This window comes from Terrapene carolina, unplaced genomic scaffold, assembly GCF_002925995.2.
Source record: "Terrapene carolina triunguis isolate 2854851 unplaced genomic scaffold, T_m_triunguis-2.0 Scaffold22, whole genome shotgun sequence".
Lineage (NCBI taxonomy): Eukaryota > Metazoa > Chordata > Testudines > Emydidae > Terrapene > Terrapene triunguis.
In genome coordinates, this window is record NW_020664373.1 from 13,472,049 (window position 1) to 13,488,717 (window position 16,669).

At 42.1% G+C, this 16,669-nt stretch overlaps 1 protein-coding gene across 2 annotated transcripts in view; it reads right to left on the minus strand.

The window, feature by feature from the left end:
- Positions 1–16,669, minus strand: part of LOC112105114 (ribosomal protein S6 kinase alpha-3) — a 129,040-nt gene that overhangs the window by 24,933 nt on the left and 87,438 nt on the right. Inside the window, exons 11-15 of one of the 2 annotated variants that reach the window (XM_024197777.2) lie at positions 8,210–8,298; positions 8,052–8,116; positions 7,859–7,961; positions 7,359–7,483; positions 3,999–4,124 (exon numbers count right to left, since the gene is read on the minus strand). In XM_024197777.2, the coding sequence (XP_024053545.1) occupies positions 3,999–4,124; positions 7,359–7,483; positions 7,859–7,961; positions 8,052–8,116; positions 8,210–8,298 (508 nt within the window). The remainder of the gene's footprint in view (positions 1–3,998; positions 4,125–7,358; positions 7,484–7,858; positions 7,962–8,051; positions 8,117–8,209; positions 8,299–16,669) is intronic. The other variant, XM_029910797.1, reaches the window with a different exon arrangement.

Here is a 16,669-nt window from a genome sequence, read left to right on the forward strand (position 1 = left end):
AAAATCCTACATTTGTAAGTTGCACTGTCATGATAAAGAGATTGCACTACAGTACTTGTATGAGGTGAATTGAAAAAATACGATTTCTTGTTTATCATTTTTACAGTGCAAATATTTGTAATAAAAATAATATAAAGTGAGCACTGTACACTTTGTATTCTGTGTGGTAATTGAAATGGATATATTTGAAAATGTAGAAAAACATCCAAAATATTTAATAAATTTCAGTTGGTATTTTATTAACAGTGCGATTAATCACAATTAATTTTTTTAATTGCGATTAATTTTTTTAGTTAATCGTGTGAATTAATTGCGATTAATCGACAGCCCTAATTATTTTCAACAGAAACATGTTGATCAAGCACTCTTCCCTGCTCTGATGGACCTAAAATGAACTGTACCAGAATGTAAAGATATCCTGATTACATGCTTAGGAGGTCTACATATATCAGTGAACTTCCTAAAAATGTTGGGGCAGCATACACAGGATTCTGGACTGTTGAGCATGTAGACTGAAAATGGAATTTCAGGTAGACAAATGATAGAGCATGTAATTTCTGGTAAAAATTATGCAAAAGCCACTCATGCTTACAAGATCACTCTACACGGCAGTGTGGCAACTCCTATTACCACAACTTCTGAGCCATCTATAGCAACACAACAAAAAACTCAAAGAGAAGCTCCTGGATGTTGCAAAATCTGACGCTAAGGAAGATTACAATAACCTAGTGTCTATTCTGTCATCTGCAAGTTTCTGTGACAAGATGCTATCATTTGTGCTGAGCAACATGGACAACCATCCCAATTTGCAGTACTGGTGGTAGTATGTGTGTATCCTCCTCCTCTTCCCCAGAGCTCAATGAGATGGAATTTGGGAGCTTCAGCTGTATGCCTTCAAAAGAATGCTTCTGTTCTTTCACAAATATGAACACACAAATTATGATTGATGGGGATCTGCGTACTTAGCAGAAATGAACCAGCCCCCTCTGGAAGTACTTGAAGAGTTCTACAGAGGCAACTGGGTTGTGGAAGGTTCCAACCACAGATTCAATCAGGTAGACTCAAACCATTCCCAAGCGTGGCTCAATGCCACTTGAAAGAAAGGAAGAGAAATTATAGGTATCACAGGAATGGCCTCAGCACTCAGCAGATGGGCTCTCTTGTATAATCTACGTGCCCGAATTGCAGCCCAAACCAGAAAACTGTTCAGTCTTGGGCTTGATGACTAAATGAGTTGCAATGAATCCACACCAGCACAAAAGCAACATGATCATGATGATGAAAATAAAGTATTAATGACACTTCAAAGATTCAAATTATTCACTACCAACACACTGCAAAACATTGCAACAAAAGATTTGGCTACAGAAGCAATTCAGATGTTTCTGCGTTCAGCAGAATCCTCTGGCCAGGAGCAACTGAATAACTTTGTTCAGGAAAGGTTCATGACACCAGAGAAACTAAGTGCCCATACCAAAATACGTGACCCACTGAAAAAAACAAGGGCTCTGATGTTTTCCTTCCTCCATGCAGTTGGAAAAGCAAAGAAAAGCAAAGACAAGGTAGTCACAATACAAGTTGACGGTCTCATACTACAGTCCGTAATTAATGCCTATAATGGAGGAAGGATGGTGGATCTGCATAAAATATTGTGTCATGAGCTAATGCCAATTCCTCTTGCTCTTGCTGAGGTAAATGGGCATCTTAAAATTGGAAATAAGTCTGTTATTTTACTCATTTTAACCAGAGACATCCCTTGTCCTCCTGAGATAACACCTGATAGTACATCCTCTCTGGTGATTGATGGCCAAGCATGTGTAATGGCACAGAGAAAACCTCTTCCATGTTCAACCTTTGGTGACCTTTTTGTCAAGTCAGTTCTTTATTCTGGACAGCATTTCAGCAGGATTGATGTAACTTCTGACAGGTACAGACAGGATTCTATTAAAGGAATGATATGACAGAAGTGCTCCAAAGCTTCTAAGTTAACTGGAAAAATCACTGAGGACAGATCTGTTCTACTTCCCAACAGCTGGCCAGACTTCTTGGTCTATTCCCAAAATAAGGCTGATCTGCCTTGCTTCTTCTCTGAAGAACTCCTAGCCCATGCTCTGCAAAACAACTGTCACATCTGGAGGGTTCAGAGACAACAGTATAGTTATATCATTAAATCCACAAGCGTGTCGCACGTCAGCACAAGACTGATGTTCTTCTTCTGTTAGTGGTACACGATAACAAAATGCCTTGCAGCAAGTTGTGGATGAAGGCTGGAACATCAAAAAAACTCAAACATTCCTGTGCATACTATTTAAGAGAAGCTTTTGCCTGTGTTTTCTCAAGCAGATATAGAAACAATATTCTCCTTCCATGTTCTGACAGGCTGTGATACTCTTTCCCATATTGCTGGCCACAGCAAGAAAACTGCTTGGACAGTATCCATGGAGAAACATGGACTTCAAAGAAACTGAGAGAAGGATGATCAATCAGCAGAAAAATTGATCTGCAACATGTACAATTTACCTGATGAGGAGAGCTGCAACAAGGCACAGTGATATTGTTCTCCAAGTGTCGATCACTAGAGGCATGGACCCTAACAAGCGATACATTGCGCTGCAACATCCAAAGAACTCACTTTCAAGTGGAGTCCGGCAAACTGCAACAATGCCACACTACTCTCACCAGAGAATATGGGTTGGACCAAACACAATGGAGAACTGGTACCCAAGCTAACGTCACTGGAGCAAATCCATGACAGCTGTGCAGAAATTGCTACCAGTGGATGTGTCAAAGGGTGCATATCACAATGTTGTTGCAGCAGAAATGCTGCACTGGGGCCTTTAAATGCAAGGAGTCTGTCGGCACACATAGGAACTGTTAAATTATGATTTTTAAACAATATGCAGGAAATATAGTAGCTGTTTTTACTGGAATAAAAACCACAGAAAAAATACATTTTCCCCCAAATTTTACTTAAATTTTGAACTTAATTTAGAAAGTGAAATATTCAAAATTCAGCTTGGTAATCATTTATTTCAGGTTCAGTGCATTCAAATTATGAAAAATAATTTGTTTACCTACTTTTCCCCCCAAATGCATCTTACATCTTATTTTACAGAAAATGTATCCAGTTTATGACTAAAACCAGACTGCTGGCAAGTAAACAAATACCTCTGTTGGAATTCAAGGGTTCCTTGTGAGTAGCCTATATACCAAACTATATGAGTGTGAAACCAAAACTGAACAATTCTGTCCATACGTCTGAATGGTTCTATAATTCTAAAAGGTAAATTGCTTCAAAATACAACAAAGATTTTAAAAAAGTTTGCCAAACTGTGTCCCTGCTTTGCCATTTACACAGATTTCCCCATTGATAAGACAAATGTTATTGCCCTTTATTCATTATAGTAACATTTTTGAAATTTAGATCTGATTCATTTAGCTTTCCTTAGTGCTTTTAAACATACATTAAAAACCTTGTTAAAATATTAATGATTTAAACCAAGGAAATGCAGAGTTGAGGTTCCCTCTTGGAAAAAAAAGAAAAAAAAAAGGCCAGTGGTACTAACCTACACAACCAGCACAGCTAGGAACAGGGATTTATGTAATCATCTATATATCTACTTTGGAACTAAAAGAAACAATTACATTTAAGTTAATCTAATCATTGTAATTTTTGTATATAATACTTAGTAATAATATACTTCGTAATAATGCTTAGTAACGCAGTCTCCTTGGTGTATATTCTCTCCCAGAAGCATGTATGTAATAAAGTTAGATAGGTATTTCATGGGGAACATTTTAAAAAAATAAAATAGCAACAAAACATGAAATTTAATGACTATGTGACATTTGCATTCACAATTTTTTCTATTAATTTAAGAACAAAACAATTTGCTATTTTGTTTATGGTAGATAAATTTAAGCGAACATTAACCTATGAGAGTGTAAATTCTGAAAATATGATTTTGTTAGCAATTAAGTTTTTTAACAGTGGTTACCTTAACTGCATATTCCATATTCGTAGCTTTATGTATACATCTCTTGCAGATAGAATAAGAACCAACCCCAATGTCTTCTTTTACTTCATATCCATCAGTAAACTGAATGCTGTTCCTGTGCAACTGCTACCAAAATAATATTATTAATTGATGATTACTTTAAAAATATTCATCATCTACATTACAAATCAATTGGAACTAGAAACATTTGTTCCCTATAGTTTTTTAAATTGATAATCTTGTTAGGTCAAAATCTTTTCGAAATCCCATAACCATCTGTTTGAATAAGATATATTATAAATCATATAAACCCCATCCATTTATAGCATATCATTCTATGACAAGTCTACATTTGGGATTCCTGCTCTATTAATTTAAACAAATAATATGAAACAGAAAACAGATCAGAAGTCTTCCTTTTAATCTTAATAAATACCATTTTTTCTGGTCTCATCTGCCAAAAAATGAATGGTAAAATAAGGTAACTTTTTTTTTTTTTTTTTTGCAAGTGCAGTGCTCAGTATGAGAAATTTAGACACAGCGAATACAATCAAATTCACTGGGAATTGTAGGCATCAGTAGCAATGGAAGTAGAAGTGTCATCTGAGTCTGGGGATAAAAGGCAGAATGAGTGACTGTCAGCCTGTTTTGCATGGTAAGGAAATGGCATTTTGATACAGGGAAGCAGTAGGGGAGTTTGTGCAAAGGATGCCTAACTTTAGCAGGAAGCCATCTGGGTATCCTGCAGACATGCAAAGGGGAAATAAGAATGAGGAAGTGGTTGAAGGGGTACAGAGGAAAGGGAGCAGAGAAGTTTTGAGAAATGTTTACAAGATGAGGAAGCAGTACAGAGAACTCCACCTGCAAGTTTGTGCAAAGAAAAGAGAGCACAGCAGAAGTTGCAGAAAAACTGTTGGCGGAGATTCAGGACTGAAGGGCAATAAGCAGCATAAACTCCGAGAGACTACATGGCCCCAACTCTATTATACTCCCCACCCCATCAAGATAGCAAACTGGTTTTAAGATTGACTTTAAAAATAAAGTTTTCTGTGAAGTTGGCTTTGCCAGAAAACATAGCCGGGCAGAACTTTCAGAAAGCCAAGAGACTCAAATGGATTTGGCAAGTGGTTACAACACATCTAAAGTCAATAGCAGTTGAGGATACACAGGAGCTAGCCAATGCCAATTTGTGTAGTGCCTGCTCCTATTTGCTCAGCCCCCTCTGAATTTATCCCAATTAAAAGTGATTTTAAACTTTACAAATTACATTTGCAGCTACTGAAAATAATCAGTGTTTTCTTCTCTTTCCTCCCCTCAACCCTCTTTAGTTTCCCTTTGAAGAAAATCTCTTCCAATCCATATTCCACTCTCTTCAGTTTAAGTTTCTTGACACTGTACACCCTTTATGTGGGCAAATTTCACAAGTTTTTTCTGAAGCAAATTAAGGAAATGATGGTTTATGAAAATCAAGTCATTGTCCACGTATGAGCCAACCACAAATACCAAATGTAGCTATAGTTTATGTGGTGATTTTCATACTTGTATCCAAATCACTTGTGACAGAAATTAAAGGGACACGGTCAGTTTAAAATTCATGTTATAAACAAACCATTGTCTAAATTGGAACAATTTACCAACAGTCATGGTGGATTCTCCATCACTGACAACTTTTAAACCAAGATTGGATGTTTTTCAAAAAGGTATGCACTAGGAATTATTTGGGGAAATTCTATAACCTTGCAGGTAAGACTAGATGATCTGGCCCCGCAATCTATGAATATGATTCGATGGGTACATGAATATCCACAAATCCTCTCCACTAAACACCAGAAGTATATAGTGTGTGCAAATAAACTTATTATGAGCATTCTAGATGTTGTAAAAAGGATGTAGTTAGAGAACACAAGAAGTGTTCACATTTTGATCAATCACTTTAAAGAACTCTCAGATGGTTGCAAATTGTCTATGCAACCAGCATACAGGATATCATTTTGTATCAGAAGTATGTTAACTTTCTATACAAACAAGTGAAAAGTTTGCAGCAATTAAATACATTTTCCGAACGTATGTGAAGAAAAAATTAAGGGAAGCAGGTGGCAGAAATAAAATTTTTACTTAAAAATTCTACTTGGGCCTGTCACTTTCCTTTATACCCACTTAGTCTTCTTTTCCTACAAACACATCTGCTATTTCTCCCATGCTGTTGGCCCCATAGCTATTGGCCACAGGACCTCATACTGCTTCATATCCCTCCTTTTTCCACACACTCTCCAACAATGAAATACAGTCCCATGCTAACCGTATAAAATCTAAATTTTAAAAAAAAGAAGCATGATGCATACTTCTCCCCTAACTCCAGCTTCATATCGTCCTTCCCCAGATCATGGAATGATGTCTCTAACCAGAGTTTCATTGTTCAAAAATATGCCATAGCAACAACAGAGCATATAGAAACAGCAAGCATTTTTCAGCTAAAAGGCCAAGTGAACTACTTTCAGAAGTAATAACGTCACAATCATTAATGTGAGAGAGTCTGTGTTTAATCAGTTCTCCCAATTCTACCAGGAAACCAAAAGTTCCTGTGCACACTGACACACTGGGTTAGTTGTCAGACAACATGTAAAGTGTTCAAGAAGTATTTTAGACTGGCATAATTCTTTATATTATATATATATATATATATATATATATATATATATTTTTTAACTGTGTGTGTGCGCGCGTGCGTGTGTGCAGAGGGAGGAAGGGCAGGGATCATCTCTATACTCATAATTTACAGGATTTAAAATAAATGGCAATCCAAACCATCTCTACATTCCAGTTTCAAGTCATATTTCAGAGGGGGTTTCCTGCATAGTATGAACCCAATGTTTATCCTATAACACAGAGGAAAATGATCTACATGCAATTTTTTTTTTTAATAAAGATTGACTTTATAAAGAAAATGTAAAACGTTTTCAAAATGTTAAACCTGGATTATTCAGATATTTGAGCAGTCATTATGGCTTTGATACTAAAATGCTTGCTTTTTAGGGATCAAAACCCATGCCTGATCACACCCAACGTATAGAAGCAGTAGGTTCTGCACTGTCAAGGTGCTGTTCTTTGGATAAAATAATTTGAGGTGTATTTTTCTTGTCTTTAGTTGATGAAGTTTTCATGACACTTCACGAAGAACAACAGAGGATAAACCCCAGTCTTACAGTACTATTAATATCAGTCTAATTATTATAAAGTGTTTTCAGGTATCTTGTTTACGAAAGGCATGACAAAGCTACATCTTATTTTATACAAAGGACAACTCATTTTTAAATAATTTGTTTTCATTCATTATGTTTATTCTTAAGTAATTGCACTCACCTGAACAATTGAATGAACCCCAACTGTCTGCATTGCCTGGCTTTCATCATCTGATGCAATAGCAACGAAACTGAATCCCCGAAAAAGCTGATGTGCATTAGCACTAGGTGGAATACCAGGTGAATCTGAAAAACAGAACAAATGTCTTCAAGAAGACTTCTTGCCAATTTATTCAAAAAATCCCAAAGCAGTAAGTAATCAGAATTCCTAATATGCACTGAATAAAAATGAGCATAAAATCATAGTTTTAACACTGGAAAAGAATTTTACACTATAAACCAGTTTGGAGATTGTTAATTACACAAAGTATTTTTGCATCCTCAATATACAAATGCACAAGTAATGAACTGCCGTTCATATCACCTACAGGCTTATATAAAATCTTTCATATAATGTAGTCAGTCAAATCTAACCAGATAGAAGACAATTTATGAAAATTAAAATGACTGAAAGTTTCTTCTACTTTTGAATACTTAAATTACAGTTAATTATTCTCTCACCTTTCGGTGTTTTTGCTGTAAATTCAGGATCAAAATAAAATGTATCCTCCGGCCTGCCAGTTGCAGGTTTAAAAGGTGGATGAATTTCTCTTCTGTATAATTTCTAAAGAGAAGGCAGCAGTGAAAGTGAATTAAAAATAATTATAACAATTATAATTTCCTTATAAAGAAGCTCATTTACTAAACTACTCACATTCCAGTCTATTGTGGAGAAAAAGAAATGCCTCTTAATTTCTTCAACTCCATCTGGACCTGCCCCTATTATAAAAAAAGAAAAAAGGCTGTGAATAATAGTTTATTTACTGTGAAGAACTAATAGCTGAAATAATTATTTTTGTATGAGTATTTTACCTAATCTGTTTGCAGGGTTTCGTTTGAAGAGCATTCGGAGAAGACTCTGTGCTTCAGGACTTAAAAATTGGGGCATTCCAAGTTTGGCTCTATACAACAAAAACACATTAATAGCATACACATGCTTTTAGGCAAGAATCAACTATTTACTTTTTTTCTAGTCCTTCACTCTAACCACATCAGGCAAGTTAACACCATTGATAATTTGGCTTCAGACATCAGAAACAAAATAAAGTGCTGTCAATCATGTAGACATATAATCTCAAACGTCCCTATTCCAGGAGTGTAATATTTCAAGTACTGGACCAGGAACATAAGAGGCCGAGGTAGTAGGAAGGAAAGTAGGTGTTGATGAAAAGGCTTACAATTAGTTGTTTTTTTGTAGTCAACTGTTACCAGTCTATGGCAAGTAAGCCAGTCTCCTTGACAAAGAGAAAAGCAGTCTTGGGAGGAAGTTTGATCTAAGAAAATGGCCAAAATTTGGGATGCAATTTCAATATCCATGTAGTACTGCAGGCAGGAACTGCTGAGTTAGAAGACACAAGTAGGACATATCCTGAGACCATTAGAAAAACACTGAATGCTCCCCTCACGGCAAAGAGGCAGACAAGTAGGTGGTAAGAAAAAGCAGTATCTGGTATAATAGTGGATGTCTAATACCCACAATGATCAGAGTTTGGAAAGAGACCATTTGTCATGTACGTGTCTAATTCTTTTCCCCTCATTTCACCAGTTTGTCAAGTCCTGCCTCATTTTCAAAATGAAAAACTGGAATACATGACAGTAAAGGGAAAGATGTGAAGACAAATAGTATTTAGCCCTCTATTTTAGAGTCATCCTTCCTGCCCCCATGACCTCTTATGGTAATTTTCCTGACACAACACAGACCTGGGAATTTTGGGGGGGGATTTATTACCCCATTTCAAGTCAACTTATTTCTTGCATCTCTTCTTGTCCTCCTTCTGGGTTTTTGGTTTTCACTTTCCTGTATTTTTATTTTCTCACACTATCCCAAGTTCCTCACACTACCTTTCTTCTCCCATATAATGGTGCGCACACATCTATCACATCTCAATCTCTACCCTCCTCTTTCATCAGATACTGTGGTGATGGGCATGGTGAAAGAGACTGGGATCAGTTACCTACTGTAACTATGGTTCTTCGAGATGTGATGCAGATGTGTATTCCAAATAGGTGAGTATGCGCCCTGCTCATTGGAGACTTTTGCCTAGTAGTACCTGTAGAGGGGTGGTGCTTGGACCTCATGCCTTTAGCCCCTCCCCTGGCTATATGAGGCAGTGCTGCAAGACCCCCCTCAGTTCCTTTGTACCAAATGTCCAGGGGAAGACTGATGCAGAGGGGATCGAGGGTGGGTCATGGAATACATGTCTGCATCACATCTCAAAGAACCATAGATACAGTAAGTAACTGTTTCTTTTCTTTGAGTAGATGCAGATGTGTATTCCAAGTAGGTGACTAGCGAGCAGTATTTCCATCTGTAGGCGGGTTTCGGAGGTTACTGACATTAGCGTCTGCTCTGGAAGAAGCAGAGATCACGTAATGGTCCATAAATGTATGTATGGATGACTATGTGGCCACCCTACAAATGTCCAATATGGAAATGTCATTGAGGAATGTCACCATTGCCTGCGCTCTCATTGAACGTGCACATATCTGCTGCGGCGGTGTAGCCGACACTATCTCATATGCAGTCTTGATACAAGATGTTATCCATCTAGAGATGGTCTGCACAGAGACTGCTTGACCCTTCATGGGGTCCGCATATGATAGGAACAGGCGACACGAAGCATGAAACTGTTCAGTCCTGTTCAAAAAAAGCTAGACCAGTGATTCTCAACCTGTGGCCCAATCAGAACAGAGCTGCGGCCCATGTGACATTCTCAGGGCCATACAGGTAGTATTGGATGTGTCCCACAATGGTAAAAAGGTTGAGAACCACTGGGCTAGACAGCGTCTATCATCTAACATATGGAAGCATTGTTCCTCCAGGGAGGAATGCGGCTTAGGGAAAAATACAGACAAGTACACAGCTTGGTTCAAATGAAACAGAGACCATCTTGGATACAAGTTTCAGATGTGGCCGGAGTGTAACCTTGTCCTTGGAGAACTGTAAGGAGGCCCAGCCATCAAGGCTTGTAACTCACACCCCCTCCTGGCACAGGTAATGGCGATCAAGAATGCAGTTTTATGAGACAAGAGGGGCAGTGGTCAGGAAGCAAGGGGCTCGAATGGAGTCTCCATTAGAGCTGCTAAGACCATGTTCAGGTCCCACAAGGGGACTGGCTCTTGGACTGGAGGATGCAGGGAGAGAACTCCTTTCAGAAATCTCATCACCACTGCATTGGAGAAAGTGGATTTCCCTTAGATAGGTGGATGAAATGCCAATATTGCTGCCAAGTATACTCTGAGAGAACTGAGTGCTAAGTCAAATTTCTGAAGGTGTAACAGGTAATCCAAGATGTCCTGGATAGAACTCTCCACTGGATGGGTCCCACAGACCAAGGACCACACAGAAAACCTCTTCTACTTTGCCAAGTAGGCCGTTCTAGTGGAAGGCTTCTTACTGTTAAATAGGACCTGTTGGACAGCCTCGAGCAGTGCTCTTACTCTTTGTTCAGTTATGCAGCAGCCACTCCGTAAGGTGCAGGGAGCTGATCGCTGGATGCAGAGTGCAGCCGCAGTCATGTGTGAGGTCAGGAAGGAGAAGTAGCAGCAGCATGGGAGGCTGAACTGACAGGTGAGAACCAGCACTGCTTTGGCCATGTCAGGGCAATCAGGATAAGCCTGGTTCGATCTGCCTTGGGCTTGGTGATGACCTGGAGAATGATCAGGATAGGAGGGAATGCGTACAGCACCATGAACTGCCAGTTGCAAAGGAAAGCGTCAGAGAGGGAGCCTGAGCTGAGCTCCTTCCGAGAGCAGAATAGATGATACTTCCTATTTTCCCTCATCACAAAGAGGTGATTGTGGAGCTGTCCTTTGGATGGTTTTCACAATGTGGGGTCTCTAACTTCAGGGACCATTTATGGCTCGGGGAGAAAAACCTGACATGATCTGTGAGGCGATTCTGGACTCCTGGTAAGTGGACAGCTATCAGGGTGATGTCCTCTTTGATGCAGAATTGCACAGGTTGATTGCCTATAGGCAGAATGATCTGGAGTGGGCTCTCCCTTGTTTATTCACATAGTACACCATGGCAGTATTGTTGGTGAGTATGTGAACGACTGAATGCTTGCTGCGGTCCCGGAAGGCATGTTATGTCCATTGTGGATGACCCTAAGCTCCAGCACGCTGATGTGGAGCAAGGTTTCCTGTTCCAACCACAGGCCCTGCACCCTTGAAGACTTTAGATGCGCTCCCTAATCCAGAAGGGACATGTTGGTAACTACTGACTTGGTTAAAGAAGGCCGAGTGAAGGGGACCCCTTGGCACACATTGCATAGGGACTCCCACCAGTGCAAGGACTCCAGGACTGATGGAGGAAGGAGAACCAACCTGTCCAAAGAATGCAGGGCAGGGGAGGTAAGCCATCCTGAGTCACATCTGAAGACAGCGAAGATGCAACCTGGAGAGTTGTACCACCTAGGTGCAAGGGAACACGTGGCCCAAATGCAACCGTTGTGGATGGTTGTGATTGCAAACAGAGGCGCAGCTGTCAAATGGCCTGGAAGTGGTCAGTCAGCCAGAGCACCATTCACTTCATTGAATCTAATAGGGCCCCAATTAATTCTATTTGCTGAATGGGAGCCAAGGTCGACTTCACGGTGTTTAGAATGAGTCACAAACGGTTGAGTAAACATAGTGTAGTATTGATGTGGGTGAGAACCTCCTTTCTGGAGCTGCTCTTCAGCAACCGGTTGTCGAGATAGGGGAAGATATAGATTCCCATCCTCCTGACGTACACCATGACCACCGCCATGCATTTGGTGAAGACTCAGAGAAGAGGAGGCACCAAATGGTAGAATATTGTTCTGAAAGTGGCAGTCCCCTACCGTGAAGTAAAGAAACTTCCTGTGGCTCAGTAGAATGGCCACATGGAAGTAAGCGTCTTGAATGTCCAGAGCAGCTAATCAGTCATTCTGAGACAAAGCAGGGAGGATAACTGAAAGGAATGACCATGCGGAACCTTATGTATTTCATGAATTTGTTGAGTCATCAGAGGTCGAGGATGGGCCTCATTCCACCCTTTTATTTCGGTACCAGGAAATACTGAGAGGAGAACCTGTGACCCAGGTGTTCTCATGGAACTTCCTCCACCGCTCCGAACTCTAGCAGCGAGCAAAGAGCAGTGTCTTGTGAAATGAGACCCTGAAAAGGTATGGGGAAGGATGGGGGAGGGGGGCATGGAGAGAAACTGGATGGCATAGCCCAATCTGACAGTGTCTAGGACCCAACTGTCGGAAGTAATTGAGACCCATTGTAAAAGCAGGCCTGCCTGTTTCCAAAGGAATGGGAGAATGAAGAGGAAGGATGAACAACAACAACTGGAACAACACTCTGGACCAACGAGTCAAAATTGGTGCTTAACAGGCGCTGAGGGAGGGTGCGCAGACCGGCCAGGCCCCAAGCTCGAATGCTTCCTCTTGTCAGAGCTATCCCTCTTCCTGGGGTAATCTCACTGTTTTAGGGGGAGGGCTGCACAATATGATGCTGCATCCTGCATGGCTATTATTGTTACACCCTGTAGTGGCATCTCTGCATGGGTGGCATGTACACCCCCAGACACCTTACAGTAGCACTTGAATCCTTAAAGGAATGCAAGGTTTCAGCAGTCTTGTTCGAAAACAAGATTTGGCCACCGAAAGGGACAAGTCCTCAATCATTTGCTGGACATCCAGCATGATCTCCGAGTTCTGTAGCCAGGCAGCCCTCCTCATAGTAATCTGAGGCCATCGCTCTGGCTGACATGTCTGCAACATCAAGGGCAGGTTGCAAAGACGTTTTAGCCACCAAGCAGCCCTCAGCGACAAATGCCTGAAATTCATCACAGGAAGCCGTAGGCAACTGTGGGCACCTGACCTGCAGCCACCAATGCAGCATGAGCAGGCGATCTCACTTTTGACTTGGACAATGAGCAAGACCTCCGAGAGCAAGGAGCTTCCCACTAAGCCCAAGGGGGCCACTGGGATGGGTAAGGCATTGGTGGCCAGTAGGTGCCAGGCCCGGAGCCTCCAACCCCGCCACAGGGCACATGCCAACCCGGTAGCCGTACTAGTCTACTGATGGCCTTTGGACTTCCTCCGGCAAAGCAGAGCAAGAGGACCCCGATTCTGAGGGAGGTAGCCAACAAGCTATCCAACTCATCTGTGACACAAAGAATTGGCTCTCCCAATGTAGTCAGCACCATCAGTGCTGAAACATCAGTGCTGCAGGCAAGGTCGGCCCCGGTGCAAACACTGGTACCAGAGCACCTTGATCCTAGGGGACAGCAACAACCTTGACAGAACCATCTGCAGCGTCAATTGCGTTGGTGTGGAGGAAGAACCCTGTACTGAAAAACCTTGTACTGGTTCCAGTACAGTGTTCATACCAACCCCCAGGAGGGGGGCTTCCTGGTGCAGTGACGAAGGGCATGAGAGTTCAATGGCATGCTCCAACTGGGGTGGGGAGGGTCCACCGTGGGCACCAGCCTTGCAAAATCTTAGAACAGCAGCAAAGACAGGACTGAAAGGTAGAGTAGGTCTGCTGACATCACAGGATATTATTCCTGCCAGTACTGGACTCAATAGACACCTGGAGGCTGGAACTGGAGTCGATGGTAGGAGATGTCTGCCCTCTCTACCCTGTACCAAGGGGGGGGGGAGGGGGTCAGAGGAACCTGTGCCATTCCACACACCAGAGCCAACCCCTTGCCGGTCTGCACTCTTCCTAGGGCAGGCAGAAGAGTCACCCCGGGACTTGGAGTGCTCACAATTGGTCTTTGAAACCTCTTCTTTAGCACCAATGACAGAAAACTACTCCTGCACCTCTTTGAAGGCCCCTGACCTGCAATGGGAGGCAGTAGCACTTTCCGAACTGGAAGGCGATCTGTGGCCTGAGAAAAGCCTTGGTACTGAGTCAGGCTTCAGGGCCTGTTCAAGCAGGTGCTGCTTGAGGGGAAGGTCTCATACCATCTGAGTCATCTTTTTAAATGATCTACAGATTGAACAGCACAGGTGGACTTTGCCAAGGCAGAGCGAGCACCTCCTGTGGGGTCACTGTTAGGAATTGCCACTCCACATGAAGGGCAATGCTTGAATGCTGGTGAGGGCATCACCAGGGAGCACTACCACTATAGTCTAAAACTTTTACTCTAACACTAACTAACTTGACTATATACAACAAAACTAGGCTAAGAGGACAAAGTGCAAAGTTATGAAATGATAGCCACACAGAGCTCTGACTCCAGGTGACGGGCAGTGAGAAGGAACTGGGGGGTGGGAGGGAAATGGGGGTTTGAGGCAGTGCTGTCTCATATAGCCAACGGAGGGGCTAAAGGAACGAGGGCCGCCCCTCTACGGATACTGCTAGATAAAAGGCTCTGGCAAGCAGGGTGCACAAACACCTACTTGAAATACACGTCTACATCTATTCGAAGAAGAAAGATACAATTTCCTTTCCCCCCCTCCCTTAACCTGTCTCCCCATCACATCCCAAAGTTTCTTCCATTTCTCTACACTTCCACAAGGATCCACAACACAGACTACAAGAGGGTATCCAACTTCCCTCTATTCTGAGCAAGAGGTGCCATCAGCCAAGCTACTTGCAGGAGAGTGCCACCTCCCCACTACCTCATCACACACCGTTAATCAGGTCCTTAGTAAGTTACCAAATTTCCCATCTCCTCCTGCGCGGGAGAAGTTGGAGAAAAATCTCTTCTTTCTCTATTGGCTCTTCAATATTGTAGTACACATTATGAAAAAGATCAGTTGACTGGTGATGATGGCACCTGATCATCAGCTACTCCTCTGGTGATCATGAACCTCTAGTAGTTATATTCTCACATGTGCAGTTTCTATGCCGTGCCTTTCACTGCACTCATTCTACAAGATATCATTTCCATTCATGGCTGAACATCAGTTGAGCGATAGACAGTAAGGAGCAGGGTGCTGCTGCCTGATGGCTGCTGAAGGACAACCATGTGGCCCTGTAGCACAAGAGAGCTATTTGGAGGCCACAGACCAGGAGACCGGATGTGTTGGGATTATATTGAAAGATTAAAAATTTCTTTTTAAATAGATAATCATCCAAGACTAGAACGTGAGGCTTGGTCTACACTACAGAATTAGGTCAACGTAAGGCAGCTTACGTCAACATAATCATGTCAGTGTCTACACTAGAATGCTGCTTCCACTGAAGTAAGTGGCCTGCTACACCAACATGACTCCATCTCCACGAGAGGTATAGCACTTACGTCGGTGTAGTTAGGGCGATGCAGCGTCTGTACAGACACTGTATAGACGCTGCATTACTTACTTCAGCTGTTGGTTGTCATTCCTGTCAATTTCACAACTGTCTCTGGCTCAGAGCAGCAGCAGGGCTTGCAGCTGGAGATGTGAAATTGACAAAAATGTCAATTTCACTGCTGGTAGACTCCCTGCTGTGAAACTGATCCTGGTGCTGGGCTCACAGCTGGAGCCCCAACCCCCTACCCTGGGGTGACAGCCCAAGTTATGAGCCTGGCATGGGGCTCAATTTTACAGCACAGAGTCTACCAGCAGTGAAATTGATATTCTTGTCAATTTCAGGGCTCCAGTTGTGAGCCTGGGCTGCTGCTTTGAGGTGCAGGCAGCTGTGAAATTGACAAGAATTTCAATTTCACTGCTGGTAGGCTCTTGAGCCCATGCCAGGTTCACAGCTCAAACTGTCACCTTGGGGCGGGAGTGGGGCTCCTGCTGTGAACCCTGTGCGGCTGTCAGTGCCCCTCCTTCAGTCAGTGCAAGCACACCACCGACAGAAGGAGGGTAGTGTGGACAGCAATAGCCAATTGAAGGCTGTAGGTTGACCTAAATTAAGTCGACCTAATTTTGTAGTGTAGACCAGCCCTAACTATGGCAAGTCAGGATGGGAGATTGACTGCTTTGAGAGAACCAAATCTATGCCTAAAAGCAGAGGCGTCACTGACCTTCTGGAGAAGTAGCTCAATGGATAAAGAGAGAGAATCCAGTTGAAACTCCAGAGTTTTTGCATCTACCAGAGGAAGTAGTGGATCCAACTGTACTAAGGGCCCTGTAGTTGCAGGACATAACTCCCTTTCCTTAAATTGCAGCAACTAGGACTGTCATTGCTTGTTTTCTGTTATGGCAGAGGACCCTTCTGTAAATCCTCAATTGGCCACCGCAGAAAGCAAAAATGACTACTGTCAATGGAGAGTTTCTAGGTTATACCGCTGCATGAGTGACAGCAATCTTGTCTCCTGTTGCTAATGGGTGGAGACAAATCCTATGCAAAAGCGCTGCA